The sequence below is a fragment of the Erithacus rubecula genome (genome assembly GCF_903797595.1).
Source record: "Erithacus rubecula genome assembly, chromosome: 12".
Lineage (NCBI taxonomy): Eukaryota > Metazoa > Chordata > Aves > Passeriformes > Muscicapidae > Erithacus > Erithacus rubecula.
The window spans coordinates 7,210,694-7,231,290 of record NC_136664.1 but is presented as its reverse complement, the minus strand read 5'-3'; the positions used below and the strand labels follow the sequence as shown (position 1 = coordinate 7,231,290).

General features: G+C 54.6%; 4 protein-coding genes across 6 annotated transcripts in view; 2 read left to right on the top strand and 2 right to left on the bottom strand.

Annotated features, from left to right (window-relative positions):
- The window catches only part of CNOT1 (CCR4-NOT transcription complex subunit 1), a 54,127-nt gene extending 50,574 nt beyond the window's left edge, over positions 1-3,553 (top strand). For both annotated transcript variants that reach the window (XM_079316539.1, XM_079316538.1), the window contains exons 45-49: positions 23-172; positions 1,009-1,189; positions 1,964-2,096; positions 2,200-2,334; positions 2,462-3,553. In XM_079316539.1, the coding sequence (XP_079172665.1) occupies positions 23-172; positions 1,009-1,189; positions 1,964-2,096; positions 2,200-2,334; positions 2,462-2,540 (678 nt within the window). In that variant the 3' untranslated portion in view covers positions 2,541-3,553. The remainder of the gene's footprint in view (positions 1-22; positions 173-1,008; positions 1,190-1,963; positions 2,097-2,199; positions 2,335-2,461) is intronic.
- A 1,081-nt stretch (positions 3,554-4,634) lies between these two features.
- On the bottom strand, positions 4,635-8,695 carry SETD6 (SET domain containing 6, protein lysine methyltransferase). The gene is made up of 9 exons (XM_079315774.1): positions 8,630-8,695; positions 8,422-8,520; positions 8,193-8,337; positions 7,569-7,710; positions 7,074-7,268; positions 6,806-6,929; positions 6,381-6,561; positions 6,108-6,250; positions 4,635-5,617 (listed from the first exon to the last, which is right to left on the bottom strand). Exons 1-9 carry the CDS (start codon positions 8,654-8,656, stop codon positions 5,306-5,308), a joined length of 1,368 nt encoding a protein of 455 aa, XP_079171900.1. The 5' UTR covers positions 8,657-8,695; the 3' UTR covers positions 4,635-5,305.
- Positions 8,696-11,142: 2,447 nt separating this feature from the next.
- LOC306807185 (SNF-related serine/threonine-protein kinase-like) lies at positions 11,143-15,980 on the bottom strand. Of its 2 annotated transcripts, none has more exons than XM_079316512.1 (6): positions 15,906-15,980; positions 14,435-15,057; positions 12,844-12,985; positions 12,466-12,678; positions 12,227-12,364; positions 11,143-12,120 (listed from the first exon to the last, which is right to left on the bottom strand). In XM_079316512.1, exons 2-6 carry the CDS (start codon positions 15,021-15,023, stop codon positions 11,280-11,282), a joined length of 1,923 nt encoding a protein of 640 aa, XP_079172638.1. In that variant the 5' UTR covers positions 15,024-15,057; positions 15,906-15,980; the 3' UTR covers positions 11,143-11,279. The 2 variants fall into 2 exon arrangements, with proteins under 2 accessions (XP_079172638.1, XP_079172639.1); XM_079316513.1 differs by lacking the exon at positions 15,906-15,980 and adding an exon at positions 15,817-15,854.
- Positions 15,981-16,018: 38 nt separating this feature from the next.
- AGRP (agouti related neuropeptide) lies at positions 16,019-20,002 on the top strand. Its single transcript, XM_079316514.1, has 4 exons — positions 16,019-17,814; positions 18,599-18,804; positions 19,042-19,136; positions 19,737-20,002. The coding sequence occupies exons 2-4, from the start codon at positions 18,615-18,617 to the stop codon at positions 19,926-19,928; spliced, it is 477 nt and encodes a 158-aa protein (XP_079172640.1). The 5' UTR covers positions 16,019-17,814; positions 18,599-18,614; the 3' UTR covers positions 19,929-20,002.
- Positions 20,003-20,597: the final 595 nt, after the last annotated feature.

Genomic DNA, 20,597 nt, shown 5'->3' with positions numbered 1-20,597 from the left:
TAACTGGGTTTTCTGTCAACAGGTGGACATGTTAAGTGAGATTAATATTGCTCCACGAATACTTACAAATTTCACTGGAGTGATGCCACCTCAGTTCAAGAAAGACTTGGATTCCTATCTCAAAACCCGTTCTCCAGTCACCTTTTTGTCTGACTTGCGAAGCAATCTACAAGTAAGTTTGAGGTTTTTAATGTTCCTGTGGGTGCTCAGTTTAAATAATTTGGCACAAATAATCTCACTGGTTCAGTCATCATCATTTTCTGCAGGATTTTTTTTGGTATATTGGCCATCATGTGTTCTGTGCAGTAGAAAAGCCTGTGAAAATTCACACTCTGAATAAGTCTTCTGCCACTCCCTGATAGGATGTGTTGAAGACTTTTAGAATCTGATTAAATTTTGACTCCAAATAGATTAATTGCTACAGAAATATATAGATCCTCATGCCAATACTTCAAAGGTAAAAAAGGTCAAATTAGCTAAAGCCCAGAATTGTGGCTAAAACCTTATTCTGGTTTTAGCCAGAATTGTGGCTAAAACCTTATTTCAGATATCTCATGGCTTGGCCTTCAGCAGACTCGAGTCTGGACTTGAACTTCCTCAGAGAACTGCTTAGACAGAAACATTCACATGAGGGGGATGTTTCAGCCAGCATCTGGCATTGCTGGTGAATTCACATTGTCTTACCTGATGTTTTCCTTTAGGCAGAGAGTAAAAACTAATCTGTTGTGTCAACACTTTGCTGATGTTTTTGAATATATATATATTCTATATATATATATAGGCTATATATATTTTATATATATATATAGGCTATAATATTAATCTATGCTTTCTAATGTATACCACATTGAAAAAGGCTAAATGCCAAATTGAATTTGTGGATATCCCAGTGTGTTGTCCTCTGGATAAATTAGTAAGATACTTGGATGTTGTTGTTGTTGTACATGCTGTACCTTTGAGTGCTGAAGGAATATTGACTGTTAATGCTTTTCATATCTTTGCTATTAGGTATCAAATGAACCTGGCAACCGATACAACATCCAGCTGATTAATGCACTGGTGCTCTACGTTGGTACTCAAGCTATTGCACACATTCACAACAAAGGCAGCACACCCTCCATGAGCACCATTACCCACTCAGCTCACATGGACATCTTCCAGAATTTGGCAGTAGACCTGGACACTGAAGGTGAGCTGGAAACACTGCTAGTTCATGCAATGTCACATATACAGCAAGTGGGCCCTCACTTTAAAAAGGACACTGAGATGCTGGAATGTGTCCAGTGAAGGCAGCAGGGCTTGTGAAAGGTGTAGAAAACATGTCCTGTGAAAAAACGGCTGAGGGAACTGGGTTTTTTAGTGTTGAGTAAAGGAGGTTCAGGGGGGACCTGAGCTCTGAAGGGTTGTAGTGAAGTGAGGGTCTTCTACCATGCCTGCAGTGACAGGACAAGAGGAAGTAGCCTTAAGGTATTATAGAGAAGATTTAGAAAAGTTTTTTTCACTGTCAGGGTAGTCTGATAGTGGAATAGGCTGCCCAGGGAGGTTGTGGAAAAGCCATTCCTGGAGGTGTTTGAGAGGATTGTGGCTGGGTGATGTGATTTAGTGGTTATGGGGTTACAGGGGTAGTGTTGGTTTGATGGTTGACTTGTTGGTCTTAAAGGTCTCTTCCAGTCTTTATGATTCTGTGATTTCATGTAGCTGATAGTGAATACACAGAAATTACTGCTACATTAGAATATTAAACTCTAAATATAGGAGCAACTAGAAATGCCTTCAGTGAAGAAGAATTGAACTCTTACTCCTCCATCAGCCTGGGTTGACACAGCTTTTGCGAATCTTCAGTTGGTCTTGTTCTGTGTACCTCCATAAGGCTCCCAAAGGTTAATCTCAAGCACCAGGGGTTGTTTGTCTGTTCCCTGTGTGGGCAAGGGAAGCTGTGTGTGCTCAGTGTTCTCTCCTGCAGGCCGGTACCTCTTCCTGAACGCCATCGCCAACCAGCTGCGCTACCCCAACAGCCACACCCACTACTTCAGCTGCACCATGCTCTACCTGTTTGCTGAGGCCAACACAGAGGCCATCCAGGAGCAGATCACCAGGTGACAGGGGCACTGTTTAACTGGCCTGCATTTAGCTCTTTGCTTTCCTTCCTTTCTTACTTTTGATCTTTGAGCTCTAAGTGTTCTTACTTTTGGATTTCAGGGTTCTCTTGGAACGACTGATTGTAAATAGGCCTCATCCCTGGGGTCTCCTTATTACATTCATTGAGCTGATAAAAAATCCAGCCTTTAAGTTCTGGAACCATGAGTTTGTTCACTGCGCTCCAGAAATTGAGAAGTGAGTATAACTTAACCACACAACCATTAAAATGATATCTCTGAAGCAGATGAACCTTGAGTTTTTGGTGCTGTCACAGCATCCATTTGCTGCCATAAATGCACCTACTATTGCTCTGCTTCTGCAGGTTGTTCCAGTCGGTTGCACAGTGCTGCATGGGGCAGAAGCAGGCCCAGCAAGTTATGGAAGGGACTGGTGCCAGTTAGATGAGCTGAATCCTGCATTGTAAGAGTGCCAGCCTGGAGGTCCCATCCCATCAACTGACTGAAGACTCTGTAAGGCTCCTCCTGACCTTCCCAGCCCCCTTGATTGGGTAGACACAACAGACCCTGGGTGAAAGTCTTATGTGGGCATGTTCCAAAGTTTGAAACAAATTTTTTGACTTTTGGCCAAACTTCAGAAGATGCTGTGAATATCATTTGAACTAGTGTAAATACAAGGAACAGAAACATTTGTCTGGACTTTTGGGTTTGTGCAAATTGTGTAAAAGGCAGGTGGGTAACTGGTGCCTGTCCATCTTGTAATAAAGGGGCAGCTACTGATGCCAAGCACTTGTCTGGGGCAGACCTCCTTGTCCTGACATTCCCAGACTCCCAAAGAATATTGAAAAGCCAGTAACTTATTTTTCTTTATGTGAATGGGGGACCTTTAGATCATTAAGTTGTTAAAAAAAAAAAAAAAAAAGTGGATGTGTTTGGAATATGGGAATTCTGTGGAGTACAGGGGGGTGAGGGAGGGGTTAAGGTTCAGTGTTGCTTTCCCCTCACCCTCATTGAATGCTGATAGACAGCAAGTGGAATGGCAGTCAGAGAATGCCTCCTTTTTGTTGGAGAAGAAACAGGCCCTTTGAGTGTGGGTCAGCTGTTTTCAGTAAATAAACCAGAGACCAGGCCTATAGCTTCTTTTTTTTTTTTTTTTTTTTTGACAGTTGTAAATTTTGGAAGATGAGGGGTTAAAATCTAGACCTTTCCCCACCCTCCCCTGTGACAACACAGTATAAGTTTGTAAAAAAAAAACTAAAAAAAGGAAAAAAAAAAGAAAGAAAAAACTAAACAAAAAACCCAAAGGACCAATACAGCCCATTTTGTAAGGATTTTCAATGTTTTGTAAAGTATTGGTCCACGTGTTGTATTTTGTAGCCTTTCTAGTTCTTGGGCTTTAGTTCTCCCACTCTTGTATGTATGCATACTGTAGTTACACATTAAAGTCATGACATGCAGCACGTGCCACTGTGCTTATTCTCTCCAATTCTATCCTGGCCAGTTGGTGCCTTCCAAAACCTGTTCCACACATCCAAAACCTGCAGTTTTCCCGTGTGTTTTGGGCATTGCCTGTTGAAAGGAGCTGGGTTTGTTCTCTAGCATGAGGTCAGTGGGCAAATGTAATGACTAGACAGAGGCTTGCTTTGAACTGCATCATGAAGGACAGTTGTGTGGAAATAGAAATGACTTAGTTGCAAGTTCATGAGCAGTTTGCCTCAGACAGGAGACTGCTGTGGAGATACACAGAGTGTAGACAGCCCATCAGTTTAATTTCCAGTGCCTTTCACCCTGCTGTGATCTCCCTGCAGCAGGAATCTCCCCAGGGTTGTGGTTAGCTTCAGTGTTGTTAGTATTACAAGGTCCTTTAACCTAGATGATGCTAGGAAATCGTGCTTTGCTTCTTTCCTTTTACATAACATCAGCTTATAAAGCTGACTGCTTTAGTTGACTGCTGTGGTGTGGGCAGAGAGGTCAGGATTTCCTGCTTTTAAGGGGTTCCATACCTGGCTTTGCATTTGCTGCATAGAGGAAAAAACAGCTCTGAGGGATCACTGAGCCAGCTGTGCTAGTGGGTGGCAGCTCAGAGGGAATTCTCTCTCTTTCTGTTCCAGATATTAGTCACCTCTGTGTCAAGGAGTAGATTGTGCCTAGGAACTACAGTTCCATGGCATTTCTCTGCCAGATCAACAGCTGTGCTGAAACAGTCTTTTGAAGTTGGAACTGTGGACAGTTCTCATTTCTTCTTCACTATACTTTTTACTATGCCTCCCATTCCAATCCTAAGGACACAGTTTTATATTGTTTTCCAGAAATTATATGGCTGTTCTTAAATCACCATGGTAGAACAATCCAGCATCACTGAGAGCCCCTGTTTGAGGATTCCCCCATTCAAATGCAAACATCTCCTGAATTCAGGCATCCAGTGGGATACAAATGGATATCTTTTAAGGCAGTATCTTTCAAGTCTAATACCCCAAACCATTGATCAGTGTCTTGTGTGCAAGCTTTATGGCTCTTAAATTTTGGACTAGCTGATTGTGCAAAACTGAAGTGAGTTCAGGGTAGAACTGCATCAAGCAGAGGGAGTGTATCAAATTCTCAGCCTGTGGCAGTTGTAGAACTGTGACAGTATTCCTCCAGAGAATTCTCAAGCCCACACAGAAATACCTTTTGTGGAAATAAAAGGAAATATTTGTTATACTGAGCCTTCATAAAGACTAGCTAGATGGGCTTGTAGTCTTGAAAATGTTCAACATAAAATATGTACAGGTTTAGTGTTGTATGTACAATTTAGTGTTGTCAGCAGGTCCACCTGCCAGATATTTACTCTTACTCTCTAAGGTAAGAGCTAACAGCAGAATTTCTGCCCTCCTAATCTAGACAAGGAGCAGCTCTTGCCTTAAATTTCCAATGTTGAATGAGGGAATCCTCTGCTGTTCTGGCAGTGTATGTCTGCGTTCCTAAAACAGCCATTAGGATGGCTGTGGTTTCTTAAGGCCTCTGGAAAGAGGTGGTATTTGTGCTCCAGAGCTCTCATGGTACATTAAGACCACTCAAAACCACCTTTGTGCTGTGAAGAAACTTCTTTATGTAGAGGTAGCTAAAAATCTGTATGAGGGACAAGTGGACCTGTAGTCAGTCTTGCCATCTGTCCTCTCTGCTATAGAAAAGATGGCCACTGGCTGCTCCAGGCCAGGACACTGAGGTTTCTATTGTACCAGCTCTAGCAGCTGATGCAAGATCCTTTTCTGTCCGTAGCGCACGTGCAGCGCTTGCTGCTCCCTTCGACTCAGTTTCTCATAAGCCTCCTTGTTATTTAGCAAGTCCTGCTCTGCTTTCAGGTCTGCCCCATAGGACTCCAGGGTCAGCAGCACACTGTCATAAAGGAGCTTCTTGCAAGGGCTTTTAAGTCTGGAGAGGGCCTCATTTGAAAGGGTAGAGTTTTCCTCTTCCTCACTGTCGTCTTCCCAGCCATCTTGCTCCTTATACTCCTTGAATTCTTCTTCTGACATGCAGAGCACCTGTAGTGACCCAGGCAAAGGGGGTAAGTCACTGGTAGTGTGAGTACATCAGGCTCTCCACTGTGAAACAGAAGAGCCATGTGGACCAGGTGAGTTACTCCTTAATTGCACTAAAGGTTAGGAGACTAAAACTGGCTTAGATACCTAAGTGCAAGTAATTGTGGGTTAGAAGAACATTAAAACAGAAAATCTGGGTATTGGTAAGTCTTGCAAAGCATCTCAGCTGTCACCTACAAAGCTGAGACAGCTTTCTAGAAGAGCAGTGGCCATGGAGCCACTCAAGACAAATATGTGAGTACACATGGATTACTACTTCAGGAGAGGAAGATGACGTGGGAGATGGGCAGCCACACCTGCTACCACTGCTTACTGTTAGTACCAAACTGCCTTCAAGTGCTTGTCCCCTTCACTGAGCCATTCTGCACTGCTGATTGGCCCAGTTGCACTCTGTGCTCCCTTTTGCAGCTCTTCCCCCACCAGCCATTCTTACCTTGAGGGTCACAGAGAGCTCTTCCTCTGTCAGCACCTCATCCCAGCCAAGCACAAAGGCGCCTTCCTCCCCCACCATCTCCAGCTGGCACAAGAAGTCCCACTGCTCTGAGACCAGCTGCCGCTGTGCTTCACTTTTGGCACCTGTTTTGAAGACAGCAGAACTGTGAACATGCCCCTGAAATGCTGTGGAACAGGCTTATTTTTCATGAGATCCCTGTTTAACAGAGATCCCTGTCCCATCCCCTCCCAGAGGGGCTGGGGTGCCACTCACGCTGCAGCGCTGCCCTGCGCAGTGTCACCATCTGGATGTCGGCTGTGTCGTGGCTGTTGCCAGGGTAGGGCTCTGCAAAGCCATACATGTGCAGCAGCTGCCAGTTGGCCATCTGCCCATACGTGTTGAAGATCTCCTGTCCTTTCCCTACAGGCTGTGTTGTAACCATCCTCAAACATTGCTGCAAGCAGGGAGAGGAGAGCATCTGAGCTGTGCAGATCCAACTGCTCAACAAGGGCTTTCAGAGAGCTCAGATGACCCTGAGCTCCTCCTAACCAAACATGCAGCAGGGCTTTGTTTATATGAGACCCAGGCCAGACTTGCTGCCCTGGGCTGAGACCCCACCTTGCTGTGCCTCCATTCCCAAAGGTCTTACTAAAACAGAACCAAGCTGTGGCTGCCTGGCACAGCAGCTTTGCACTCACAGGAGAGTATTCCAGGTTGGCATTGTGGTTGGCCACATGATTCAAAATATCTGCTACAGGCACCATCATGGGAGGATTGGGCCCCTTCTCATCTTCTTCTTCCTCCTCCAAAGGTTCCTGAAAGCTAAGACAAGCCAGTGGTACACATGGCTGTACAGGGCAAATTTCAATTTACACTTAGATTGTTGTGCAACGGCAACCTATAATGTAGTCTGTACTGGACTTCCTTGTCTGTGCTTCTTGCTGTAGCAAAGCCCTCACTTCTCACCTGTAAGCCATGACAAATGCCACCAGCTCCTTATACAACTCCAGAGTGTGCAGTTTGGGGTCAAAGATGTCAGGATGGCTCTCCATGAAAGGCAGGATGATGGAGTTGTACTCCAAATGGATGTTAGCTAGATCCTTGTCCACAGCTTCTGGGATGCCTGTGCCCTGCAGGAGCCTTGTTCGCTCTTCTTGAGGCCTGTTACAATAAAAGCAGGAATTTTTCTATCTGTGCTAGGGTGAAGGGTCTATAAACTCCTTTCTTAAAAATCTCAGCTTCCCTGTGCTCTCTAGGTCCTTGTTCTCTAGCTCTGCTTGTAACATTAACTCCAGGAGGGCGCCTCAGGCTCTGGCCAGTGCCAGCATGAGGCTAGAACAGAGGATTGGGGTCACCAGCAGGACCACATCCCTTCCCAGGACAATACTCAGCAGCCCCTGGACTGTGCCTGCCCTCAGCTGTAAGACTGAGCCTCCCCAAGCCCCCTTGTTTCCACCTTACCAGAACATGGGGTGGTCCAGGCTCTGGAAGTCCTGCCAGAGGGAGAAGTACGGCTGCCAGTGGGAGTTGCTGGCTGTGTACTCGTGTAGCAAGGCCAGCAGGAGAGGAACCCAACCAGACTGGCTCTGCAGGGACTCCTGGGCTACAGAACCAGACAGAATGGAGAAAACTTAAGTTGTTCTGCGTTTCAGAACCAAAACCTGATAGGACAAGCCTCTGTGCCTGTCTTCACCCTTGAGCTTTTATTTTGGTTTGTCTTGGGTTAGTCCTGAGCTGAACCAGGACCGGGAACTGCTCTGGAGTTATGGATGAGCTCTGCCAGGCCCCACGGTGTTGCCCTTCTCAGCCTGAGGCTCTGCGTGCCTTCAGGAACCAAGGAATTGTTCATTTCCTTATCAGTGCTTCAAGGCAAGCAGCAGAGCATGTATGCCTGTCACTTAGAAGTTGGAGATGTTGCACTGATGGACTTTTCTCCCTGTCCAGCACAGCTCTTAGGGAAGCGAGGGGTATCAAACAGCCCTACAGCATCTTGCACAAATCAGGAATGTTGCCGAGGTTTTACCACAGACCCATTTATTCCTGTAAAAGGCACAGAGTCGAGTGGCAAAAGAAGTTTGCACTCACCTTCCTGCAAGAGTGCGTGGATGGAGGTTGTGTGCTGGGACAGTAGCGCCGTGCGAGGGATGGTGAACAGCACCTCTCCCGCCTCCAGCTGCTCGGCGGCCAGCATCCCGTACCCCGCCACCGCGCCCTCCCTGCTCAGGCGGACCTGGGCCACAAGGAGCGCTCAGGGGCGGAGCGAAGAGCCCAGGGCGGAGCTGGGGCATGCCCGGCCCGGCTCACCGTGCCTCACCTTGGGGCTCAGCTCCACTCCGGCCCGCCCGCACCATGCCAGGAACCCGGAGAGGGGGTCGGCACTGCTCTTCCCCTGGGCGCCGCTCTCGACCGCCGCCTGTGGATGGAAACACGGGGTGAAGGGGAAAGGAGCCACGAGGCCGATCGCGGATCTCTTGAGCGCCGGCGTGTCCCCGGCTCCCCGGGAGCCCCCGGCTGCCCCGTACCTTGAACCGCTTGGGCGCCGACGCCATGACGCTGCCAACACGTGGTCCCGGCCGGGCCCTTCCGGGTGGGCGGGGCTCTGCCCCATGGGCCGGGCTAACGGCGGCCGAAAAGGCACAGAAAGGGCCGGGGGGAGCAGCGGCGGAAACGCGCTCGGGAACCTTCTGCTCGCGGAATGCAGAGGAGACTGACAGTCCCTGTCCGTAGGCTGCAGCCTCCGAGCACCTCCCGGAAGGGTCTGAAGGGTGTGAGGTCCTTGCGGTGCCTCTCTGTGGGATCCAGGGACCGCCATATCCATGTCCTCCCCGAGCCCGATGCACCTCGCGGGGGTGCCTCCCTAGGGTCACGGCTCTACGGGTTAAAAGCAGCGGGCTCTAATTAATTAGGGTAATTAAGCTTGTGTTCTTGTTCAGTCGACACCACGCTCAGTCCCACCGTACGTACGGGCTCAGATCTCCCCTCCAGGGCCGTCCCGAGGCCGCCGTTCCCCGGGCTCATTAGTGCTGTCCCCAGCCTCAGCAGAAGGGGGGGCGATGCCATCACTGATGCTGCTCTAATGAAGCTAATTAGTGCCCACGAGGTGTCTGAAGAGGCCCCACGGGGCTCTCTGCGGGCTGTCCCTGGGGCTCCCCTACCCCGTCTGCAGTTGGGTAGGCTTTAATCTCCAGTCCCTTCCGAGCTTGGCAAGGCTGGACTGGCAGAGTGGGTTCCCCGTGGAGCACAGGAGCCCCTTCCTGAAGAATGGGGAGGAAGGGCAAGAGGATATGTGGAGTGGCACCTGCAGTGCCCATCCAAGCTCGATCTGTGCAGCCCAGCTCCCCGCAGCCGCCTCCCTGCTGCTGTAACGCGGCTGCTGCGGCAGCGCCGCCGGGACTCGGATTCACCCGAGGCTGCTGCAGGCACAGACGGAGCCCGGAGCCCTGAGCGGCCACAGCCGCCGCTGCTGCCCCTGTGCCCCGCCGGACCCTCCTGCCTCCCTCTGGCAGCGGCGGGGGCTTCACAGCCGCTCCGCAGCATCCTGCTCCCCTCGGCTCCTGCATCCCTGCGGCACCGGCGCCTTCCAGGGCGCATCCCTGTGCCTGATCAGTGCCCGGGGAGACTCCCAGAACCCGCGTGTTCAGTCTGGCCCCGCCGGCTGCCTCGCTGGGGTGGCGTGGGAGTGGGAAATACCAAAGCGAGTCCCCACAGTGTCCCTGCAATGCTGCAGGAAAGCGGAGTCTCCCCTGTCTGTCACAGACATGCACCCCTGAGACCAAATGTGAGCCTGGATAGTTCAGTTGGGAGAGCATCAGACTTTTAATCTGAGGGTCCAGGGTTCAAGCCCCTGTTCAGGCGGTGGCTTTATCCTTTAGGATCAAGAAAGGGAACGTGTGGGCAGAAGCAGCATTCCCTTCTGTTGCTGGGGCCCTGGAAGGGCTGCAGGGTCCCCAGGGCACTCCCTTTCTCCTTCTTTTCCTATCATCAACTCCCCAAGCTGTTCAGAGCTGGCTCCATCCCCCCTGAGACCCACACAGCATTGCCCTGTTCTTCCAACCTCCCAGTACTCAGAGAGAGCTCATGCTGGATGATGAGGACAGACAAGGGAGCTATCTGGGTACACCCGAAAAGATGGAGAAAGGAGGATGGATAGAAGAGGAACAGCAGAACTGGAGGGAGGGAAGAAAGTCCAGGCTGGGTTTGAAACTGGGGGCTCATGGGTAGCTCCAGGCTGAGACTGGGGAAAGCTATTGGGGAAACTCTGGGGCTGAGTGTGATTCACTCTCATGGAGATGTGCAGCACCCTCCACCTGCCTTCTGGCATGCCCAGACCCTCTCTCTTTGGGTGTTCATCATCCGTGTCCTTAGAACCATCTGTGGCTGCCCTGAGCTCCCTTCTGGGCCCCTGCCCACCCCAGTTCAGGTGGGTGCTCCCTTAAAGCCACCCCTGATGCCAGGGAAGCCATCCCTGGCCCCTTGACTGGAGAGACAGTGATGTTTTTGCAACGACACTGCACCCACATCAACCCACAAGCTTAGTTTATTGTCCTGACAAACTTTGCTTCCCAGCGGCTCCGATCCTTCCACGCGCATGTGCCACAGCTCAGGCCGAGCTCCGGCCCACGCCTCCGTCGTCATTCATTTCTTGCCAGCAAGAAAACAAAGAGATAATAAATAGGAAGCTTATTTGCAGGGAGGGCCCAGGGGACGGCCTGGGAGCAGGGGCCAGGCTGTGCCTGGCCCCGGCCAGGGCTGGTGGGGGGGCTGCAGGCAGGACAGCCCAGCCCCGGGCCATGCACACTGTGGGGCTGGGGCACTGGGGGGGATATAGCAATCTCTATTTAATTACATTAAAATAGACTATTTAAAAAAATTATTTCTAGTAGTTAAAAAAGTGTCGTGGTCCATCCCATTCCGGCAGGGTCATGGAGCTGTCCTGGAGGTCAGGGGACACATTGGCCAGAGTGGGGATGGACCCCAGTCTGCTTCACCCTGGGCAGGCCTGTCTGGGGGGTGGTCTGTCACAGCAGGTTCCAGAGCTGGGTGCTGGCAGGGTGGCCACCGTGGGTGACAAAGCAGGGCACTGTGCCACCCACTAGCCCCACAGCCACCACAGACCAAAGGCAGGGGAGTGGGCGCCCTCCCAGAGCCCACAGCGGGGCCAGTCCCAGGGCCTTAAATGACATGGCAGCAGTTGAACTGCCCCAGTGACAGGAGGCTCTCCTTGGAGCCCGGCCGCAGCTTGAAGGCCAGGGCCTTCTCACAGAGTGGGAACTGCAGGAGCCTGTCCCGCAGGCTGCCCCCCTTGCTCTTGCCCGGGTCCAGCTTGATCACATTCTCTGCACCCCCTTCAGGGCCTGAGTTCTCCACCAACTGTTGGGCCAGGCTGATGTGTTCCCCCTGCCCTGGGGACGTGTCTGCAGGACTTGGGAACGTAGCAGGAGTTGTCTGTGCCCCCAGTACCTGGGGAACTGCGGCTGAGCTGCTCTGGGGTGATAGGACAGCTCCCCTTTCCTTGGGGAACTCTGCTGAGGAGCGCCCAGGCTCTGTGTCCTCCTCCTTCCTTGGGGGCTCAGCTCCATTTCCCTGCAGCACCGGGGGCCCCCGGCCCCCACTCACTCCCTTCCCAGCCCAGGCCGCCCCCGAGCGCCCAGCCCGGCCCCCCAGCTCCACCCCCGGCCCCCAGACCTCCCCGCGGCCGGCCGGGCGGTGGGCGCGCAGGAAGGCTCGCATCTGCTCCTGGTTCAGAGAGCTGCTCTTCCTCTCCATCGCGCTGGGCCTCTCCTCCTCCTCCTCATCCTCCTCTTCCTCCTCACAGATCTGCTGCAGGGCCGGGGTGCTCTTGGTGATGGTGGTGTCAACGGCAGGGACCTTCAGCAGGGTCCCGGTGGGCTGCCGGCCGCCCATGTCCCCCCCAGGGGGCAGCCGGCAGCCCCCGGCCAGGCCGCCTGTCTCCGGGAAGGGCAGCAGGCTGCCGGCGCTGCCCACAGAGCCAAACGTGTCTGACAGGTTCGGCCTGAGGAAGAGGAGAGAGGTGTCAGTAGCCAGCTGGGCATCGCAAGGGCTGTGACAAGGAAAAGGACAGGGGACTGACCTGGGGTGACACAGGATGGGCGGCTCACCTGCTCTGAACCTCCTTGGCCAGGTTGTAGACAAGACTGAGGCGGTGGCCCTGCTTCTCCTGCTTCTCCCGCAGCATCCTCTCTGCCAGCAGGAAATAGGTGGCCGTGATGTGGTTGTAGCGGTCGGCTTCCAGCGCCCTGGGTGGGACCGAGGGAGGTGCATCAGCACATAAGGAACGTGCCTGGAGGGACCCCCAGACCCTTCACCGGGGCTCCCACCCCCGCATCCCATCACTCACTCCTGGATGGTGTCCCGATCCGCGATGTTCCCGCACATCATGGCCTGCAGGATGATCTCGTGCTCCTCCTCAGACACGCGCTTGTGGGAGGTGAGGGGCAGCAGGGAGCGGCTGGCAGGGGACGGGTCCACCCCCTGCAGCCACGCGTGGCCCTCGATCTGCTCCAGGGACGCTCGCTGCTTCGGGTCCCGCTGCAGCATCCTGGAGATGAGGCTGGGGGAAAGGAGTGACATTGCAGCCCTGCAGCACTGTGTGAACCTCAAAGGAAGCAGCTTTGCCTGCTCTTCCCACCTCAGCTCCCAGGCATCTGCCAGGGCTGGGGCAGCCACCCCGGGGGCAGCAGTTGGGGTCTGGGGTACAGTGAGGGGTGGTGCTCACTCAGCGCACTGTGCCGACACGTGTGGCGGGACGGTGTAGCGGCAGTCCATGATCATGGTCAGGGTCTCGCTGTCGTTGGCCTCCTGGAAGGGAGGGTGGCCACATACCAGCATGTAGAGGATGACTCCCAGGCTCCAGATGTCTGCAAGAAGCAGCAGTAGCAGTTCAGGTTGCACTCACTATAGCCCAGGAGATTCCCCACCCCAGGGATTCTGGGAGGGGCTGCCCCCCCAAGCCCCCAGTGCTGCTCCAGTGGAGACCAGTGCTCACTGGGATGTTCATTGGAGGTAACAGTTCCCAGATCTTGCCCCACAGATGGGGGGACCATACTCCCACCAAAGCAGGGAAGCACCTGCCGATCCTCATATCCAACCAGGTCTCAAGAGACTTCACCAAAGCAGTTGAGGCATTATCAACTTTTTCAGGCAGGGACAGGAAAGCCAGCCCTGAGCTCTGCCTCCCTCTCTGCTCCCCCCGTCACATATCCACCCACAGCACTGTTTCATGTCATTCCTCAGCTTCCTGATTCCCAAACCCCACCGTAACCATCCTGGCACTGGGCTGTGCTTTAGAAGACATTACAGCAACTGCAGAGTGACATAACAGGGATCTGGGCTCTCCAGCTGCAGGGGGACCAGCTGGAGCAGGATTCCCGTCCTGGGGACAGTGATGGAGCCAGAAGCATCTTCACTGGCTCCTCCTGCCCAGAACACAAATTCCTGCAGATGTGTGGGTTTAGGATGCTGAGCACGCCCTGAGGCGCTCCGTTAATACCTTCAGCTGCTTAAGTCAAGTGTTTGAAAATTTCTCATCTGCGTCGGTTTTCTCCCTTCACTTCCCTTTGCAGCGCCACCAGCTTGTTTTTCTGCCGCCTCCATAAGCTATCCCTGTTCTCGACTCGGGATCCGCCTTTCCCTGAGCCAACACTGGGCTTTCGCTTTAAGGGCTCGTGTTTTGCTTTGCTAAATCCTCCTGCCCTAATTCCAGCCAGCCAGCCAGCTTGGATACTGCTTCCCTCCTACGTCCCCTCTGGCACAGCAGAGCCTCTTGGAGCCCCCAGCCCAGCTCCCTGTGCCCTGGGACAGTCTCCCCAGACCCCTGCATCCTGGCCAGGGGATGAAGAGCACTGGGAGCCATGGGGAGGAAGTGGTTTTCAGGGTGGGGATGGAGCAAAGGAAACTTTCAGAGCTCCTCCACCCAAACAGCATCCCGACCAGATTTCCTTCCGGCCTCACCCAGCCAAATAACCACCAGCGCCAGATTGCTGGCAGCTGTATCCTCACACTGCTTCTCCTGGCGGGGGCCACACCAGGCTCACAGCCTGCTTGGGCTTTCTCCTCCCTCTGGCAGCCACCGCTCTCTGGGATCTCTGTGGGTACCGGGATAGTCTCTGCAGAGAAGACCCTCCTGTGCCAGGCAGGGCTGGGCTGCCAAGCATCCAAGGGACAAGCTTGCTACTTGCAGGGACAGCAGTGCCACCATGTGCTCCTAGTGTAAGGGGCCAAGTGGGAGGTGGTACCCAGCTGGCAGAACCATGCTCCAGGCATGGAGAGGAGAGAGGCAGGTCCCCAGGGTACCCCACAGCCCTTACCAACAGCTGGAGCATCGTACTCATCCCCAAGCAGGATCTCTGGTGCCGAGTAGGCCAGGGAGCCACAGCTGGTGGTGAGCATCTTGCCGGGCTGGAAGCGGTTGCTGAAGCCAAAGTCGGTGAGTTTGACCACCCCTTGCTCCTGGAAGAAGACCACGTTCTCGGGCTTGAGGTCGCGGTGCACCACGTGCAGCTTGTGGCAATAGGAGATGGCGTGGACGATCTGGGCAAAGTAGTGCTTGGCCCGCGGCTCGGCCAGGCCGCCCTCGTGCCGCATGATGTGGTCAAACATGTCCCCACCATCACCCAGCTCCAGGATGAGGTAGAGCTTGGTGTGGGTGTCGATGACCTCGTAGAGGCGCACCACGTTGGGGTGCTGCACCAGCTTCATGCAGCGCACCTCCTGCAGGAGCTGCCCCGCCGCCTCCCCCGCCAGCTTGCTCTTGTCGATCACCTTGACGGCCACGCGCTGCCCGGTGAAGACGTGCCGGGCCAGCTTCACCACTGCGAAGTGGCCCTTGCCCAGCGTGCGCTCCAGGTCGTACAGCCCCGCGATCTTGCCCTCGCCGCAGCCCTGTGCCCCGGCCATGGCGCTGTCGTCAGGTGGGGACAGGCATCAGGCACTGTGGGACAGAGGAGATGCTGAGCAATGAGGGGTGAGGGATGGGGTGCTCCCAAATACCAGGACCAAGCACCAGCACTGCCAGGACATCAGGTCCCCAGGAGCCTGGGCATCCCTGGCACTTCACCTCCCAGTCCCCATTCCAGAACCTCCACCCCCATCTGTATCTCCAGCTCCAGTTTCTAGTACTCTGGAGATCTCAATACTTTCACCTTCCATCTCCTGAGTATCCTAGGGCACCCCATACTCTCCATGTCCAGGACTCCAGCATCTTGAGCACTCCAACACTCCCCTTTCAGTTCCCAGCATCCTGGATATCCTGGTAAATCCCTCTATTTCCCAGCATCCCAGGACATCCTGATACCCTCTCCTCCAGGTGTCCACAACTGCAGCACTCTGGGCACCCCAATACTCCTGCCTCCAGTCCCTCATTACCCTGAGTAGCGCCATACCCCTTCTCTCCTAGTTTACAGCAGCCTGAGCACTCCATACACTTACCTCCAAATTGCCAGCACCCCTGTCACCCCTTACTCCCAGATCCCAGCATCCTGGGCACCCCAATAAGGCAAACCTCCAGGTATTCAGCATCCTGGCTACCCCAGTATGCTCCCCTCCACTACCCACCACCTCTGGGCAACCCCACATCTCCATCTCCAGTCCCCACCACTCCGGGCCATCCCCATAACGCCAGCCTTCAGGTCTCCAGCACCCCTGTGACTCCTGTATCCCCATCTCCAATCCCCAACACCCATGTCCTCACCTCCAGACCTCAGCACCCCGGGGACCCCCACGCTCCCCGATCCCCACCCAGCCGCTGTCCCCGGTGCGCCCCGGCGGAGCCGCACTCACCGGGGCGCGGAGCTGCGGCCGCGGGGCTGCGGTGCCCGGGCGCGCCCGCCCCGCTGACGTCAGGGCGGCTCCGGGATCGCGCCTTAAAGGGCCCGGCCCGGCGGGGCTGAGCCGGGGCGATGCTCATCGCACCTCCTGCGAGGCACCCTACGGGTACCCGGCTCCTTACTGCCCGCTTGGGGTAGTGGGGACTCTGTTGGCCTTAGCGGTAACGAGGGCTGGTGATGAGCTAAACGAGCCGCCCGCCTGCCTGGATACTTCCAGGAGGAGAGGGAGAGCCCCCAGCCCGAATTGTCTCCGGAGGGTCCCGCGGTCGGAGGCTCCTGCCCGGGATGCCCGCTCACGGACAGCTCTGCTGTGCCACTGACCCACTCCATCGCCCGCTCCCACCCTCGCTGGAGCCCGAACCACTGAACCAGGAGCGCAGCTCTGCCCCCCCTTTCCCCCTCGCTTTAAGCCGTCTTTTCCTGGAAGCGGCCCGGCGAGCGGCCGGCCGCCTCATTTAGCTCGTTACTGGCCATCGGGATGCGCACAAAGCAGATGTTGCTCCTGCAGATTAAAAAGCTCTCAACGCGGCCGCCCTCGTTCCCGCTAATGCCTTCCCAGAAGTCCTGGCCCGCGGCCCCGCCGGCTGCAAACAGGCTCTAATGAGCTGTGCTGAGGGCTCCGTGCGGGGGCTGGTGTCAGCGGGGACCGGGGCAGCACGCACTGCGGAGCCGGAGTCCCCGGCGCTGAGCAATGGAGAGCTGGGGCTGGACTCGGCACCCACCCGGGCCTCGGGAATGGAAAGGGCTGCCAAACCTGCCTCGCACCCAAGATGAGTCTGTCCAGGCATGTGGGGTGCAGGAGGCACCCAGGCAGGAGATCCTGACTGGGTGTTGTGCACTGGGGGACCCAGATGGGTGGGGAGTGCCTCCAGCAGCCACTCCCAGCTGGAGAAAATGACACCCGGCAGATGAGCTCCTCACTGGTCCTGGCCTGCTCACCTTGTCCCTCAAATGCAGCAGGAATCAGATCGTGCTGGGACAGGGGATGTAGGAGCAGAGGAAGCCTGCAAAGAGCCCCAGAGGTGGTGCTGCAGCCAGGAGCAGTGGCTCATGCTCTGCTGGGAGGCCTCGGGGTTCCTTCTGCTCTAGGAACTGCCTGGTGAGGCAGAGCCTGGGCTGTCAGCCTTCCCTGCTGGGTGTATCAGAGCCTGCTGAACCCTTCCTATTATGTCTTATTCCCCCAATTCCTTGCTGGGCTGAAGCCACTCAAGGCCACAAGTGCTCCTCAAAGGAGCCTGACTTTGGGGACATGCAGTTTTCCAAATAAGACATGAGTAAGAGATGCAGATATCACAGGTGGAAGCCTATAGAATCTGCACATGGTATGTGGTCAGGAGCTGGAGGACTTCTGGAGGTTCTGCACTATGAGTGGATGCTTGCCAGGAGATACAGAGAGACAACACTCCCTTTGAAAACCAGTCAAGCTTGGCATGATTTTGGTGAGGAGACTGTAGCCCTGTTATTTCTGTATTTAGGAACTAGGAGATGTCCTCAGGCTGCAGCCTTGGTGCTGGAAAGGGAAGCGAGCTGCTAGGACAGTGGGGATCACTTCCAAGAAACCTGGGAGTTTGGAGCAAACAGGGATCTGTTCCTTCTCGCAGCTGTGCAAGGCACAAAGCAGGAGTCCCCCCTCCCATGCATCACCCCACTGGCTGCCTCTCTATCCAGACAAAGCCCGTTTTCCAGAGACTCCCACCTACCTGGTAGTTAGTGAAGTCATGTGGCTGCAGCACTTAATTAATAAAAAGCTGATATAAATCCCAGTAAACATGTGGGGAGGAAGACACAGACCGAGAGCGGCAGCGGCGCTTGCAGCGAGCTCAGTGGAGCGGCGGACAGCAATCCCCTCTCTGCTGGGAGAGGTCAGTGCCTACCCCGGGAAGGGGCTGGGAGTGTGTGGGATGTGACACCCAGGGCTGTGGGGCTGTGCAGAGGGGCCTCTCCCAGCAAAGGGCTGGGTGGTTCTGTGGGATGGGGAAATGAGGAGTGGCCAGCACTGGGATGCTGGAGTCAGGTTTGGAACCTCAAGGCGGCCCAAGCAGCAGGCACAGTGTTTCCCAGGACTTGGCTGACAGCAGCAACTGGGATACCACCTCCTGCCCCTTTCCTTTTGCTCCCTAAGAGTTCACCTACTTTTTAGAGCCTTCAGGCCCCCAAAGCCCACAGCCTGACCCTCAGCCGTGTATGCTGTGGTCCATCTCCCTGCCCAGCACTCAGATTCTAGTGGCACTTCCAGGCTCAGAGCCTGGCAGGAGCCATGTCAGGTGTTATAGCCACACACTGCACCACAATGGTCTGGTGGCCTCTGTGTGTGGGGCAGAAGAACCTGAACTGCCACAAAAAAAGATCAAATGTCAGTCCATTCTTTGCTGGTCAGCCCTTTCTGTGGGGAGATCATGAATGTGCTCACATGTGAAGTGCTCCACAGCACGGGAGAGCTTTGGGGGCTCCTGCTGCCAGGTGTCTGTGAACTCAAAAAAAGGCTCTCAAGTCCAAGGAAACAAACAGCTGGGAGTGGTGGCTGTGCAGGCAGAGGCTGCCCCTCACTGACACGGCACTTTCTGGGTGGTGAAGGGTGGCAGCAGTGGAGGGGACAGGCCAGGCTGCCAGCAGGTGGGCTGATGCTGGCCAGGCTCCTCTGCACAGGTTGTCCCCCAGGACCATGCTGAACGTGCTGCTGCTGTGCTGTGGGCTGCTGCAGGGGATCCAAGCTGCCCTGGATCTCAGGACTGCTGACCTCAGCTGTGGCCACCTGCAGAAGGCGAGCGGGGGGCTGGAGCGGGTGGACAGAGCCCGCCACACCAGCCTGCAGCGCAGAGCCAAGGAGGCGTCTGCCGAGCCAGGTCAGTCCAGTGCTCCTCACTGCCCCCACCAGCTGCTCCTGGGCCCCAAAACTGAACTGGGGATCCACACCCACAGTTAGGGGATCCCCTTAAAGCAGCACAGCTTCTCCTGGCCCTGGCTAGTGACAGTAGCTTGGCAGCCCATAGGGAATGGGGTTTTTTCTGTGGAGACATATAAGCAAAGGGAGAAGAATCAAAGCTGCCCCTCCAGCAACCTCCTTGTCCAGTCTCTCTTGTATCTCACAGGAGCTCTCCCAAGGCTGGAGTTTGAGCAGATGGCCCTGGGGGTCCAAGAAGCTGATGGTGACCTTGTGCAGAGAAGCAGCCTGCTGGAACCACAGGTACGGCTCCCTGAGCTTTCTTACAGACACCCCTAAGAGTGGGGCAGCTTCAGGCCACTGCAGCCTTCTCTGTGTCCCTGGGGCTGGGGGTTTGGAGCCCAGCACAGTGCTGTCTGGGACAGGACTATCTGTCCATCACCTGAGGAGCTGGGATGAGCTGATGCTGCTCAGACCTGCAAAGGGGCTCCAGCACTCAACGGAGAGTGGTCCAAGCCTGTGCTCCTGAAATCCATTTAATTAACCTCAAGTGCAGCCCAGGAAGTCTCTGCAGAGCAGGAGCTTGCTGGGCAGTGCCCTGTGTTGCCTGGCTCAGCCCTGGTGCCTCTGTTTGGGCAAAAGGTACAGCACTGTTTGCTAAAATCCAGGCTGTACTTCAAAGTAAGTGTGTGCAGAAAGGCCTTGAGACACCATGGATGAGGCAGCAATGCTTGCAGAGGGCTCAGCAGTGATTTCCAACAGAAATCAGAGCCCAAAGTTGCACACAACAGCAATGCCAGGTTTCAGCAGCCACTCTTGGCTCTCTCCCACGCAGTTCTTTGTTGCTGGTACAGTGGTCCAGGACCAGCTCTTGCCCTCCTCTTCCTCCTGTCTCCCCTGCAGGCGTCATCCACAGAACTGCAAGCTGAGGGCCGTGAGGAGCGCTCCCCCCGGCGCTGCGTCCGTCTGCTGGAGTCCTGCCTGGGCCACCAGATCCCCTGCTGTGACCCCTGCGCCACCTGCTACTGCCGCTTCTTCAACGCCTTTTGTTACTGCAGGAAAATCAGCACCACCTTCCCCTGCGGCAAGAACTAGCGCCAGCCCCTCGCCCCTGCGTGCTCCTCCTGCTCTGCAGCTCCAATAAAGTCAAGCAGCCCTTTGCAAAAGCCACTGCACGGTGGGAGTGGTGTGATGTGTCTGCTCGGGCTCTCAGGGGACAGGGGTGGCAGCAAGGTGAGGGTGGCCTGTGCACAGCGTCCACACTTCCAGGACACATCCCTGTCAACCAGATGTGCCTCTCCTGGCTGCATAAGTGGTGTTTCAGCACCAGGGGTGCCCCAGGTGATGTTCTGGCTATGCTGCTGTTACCCACAAAATCGGGTTTGTTCCTTGGTGTGCACCGAGCTGATAATGACACACTTCAGAGAGACAGTGATTGTTTATTTCAGAGCTGCCCCAGCCTGGGTGCTCGGGGTTATTCCACAAATCCAGCACACCCCACCACACTTTCTGTGCCATTACTTACACAGAGAAGTTCAGGTTCAGTCATTTCCCAAGCACAGCCCCACTATTAAGATTGGTTAATAATTTCCATAGAATTCATGGAACTCCAGCTAACTTCTACTCATGCTCAGGGGAAGGGTGTTTTTGATCAGCAGGCGTGATTTTTAGTGTTACAATGAAGATAGCTTAGCTCTAGGATACATGGGCCTCGAGTATTTCACCAGGTTAACAATGTACATGTAGACATTCATCACCATCTTG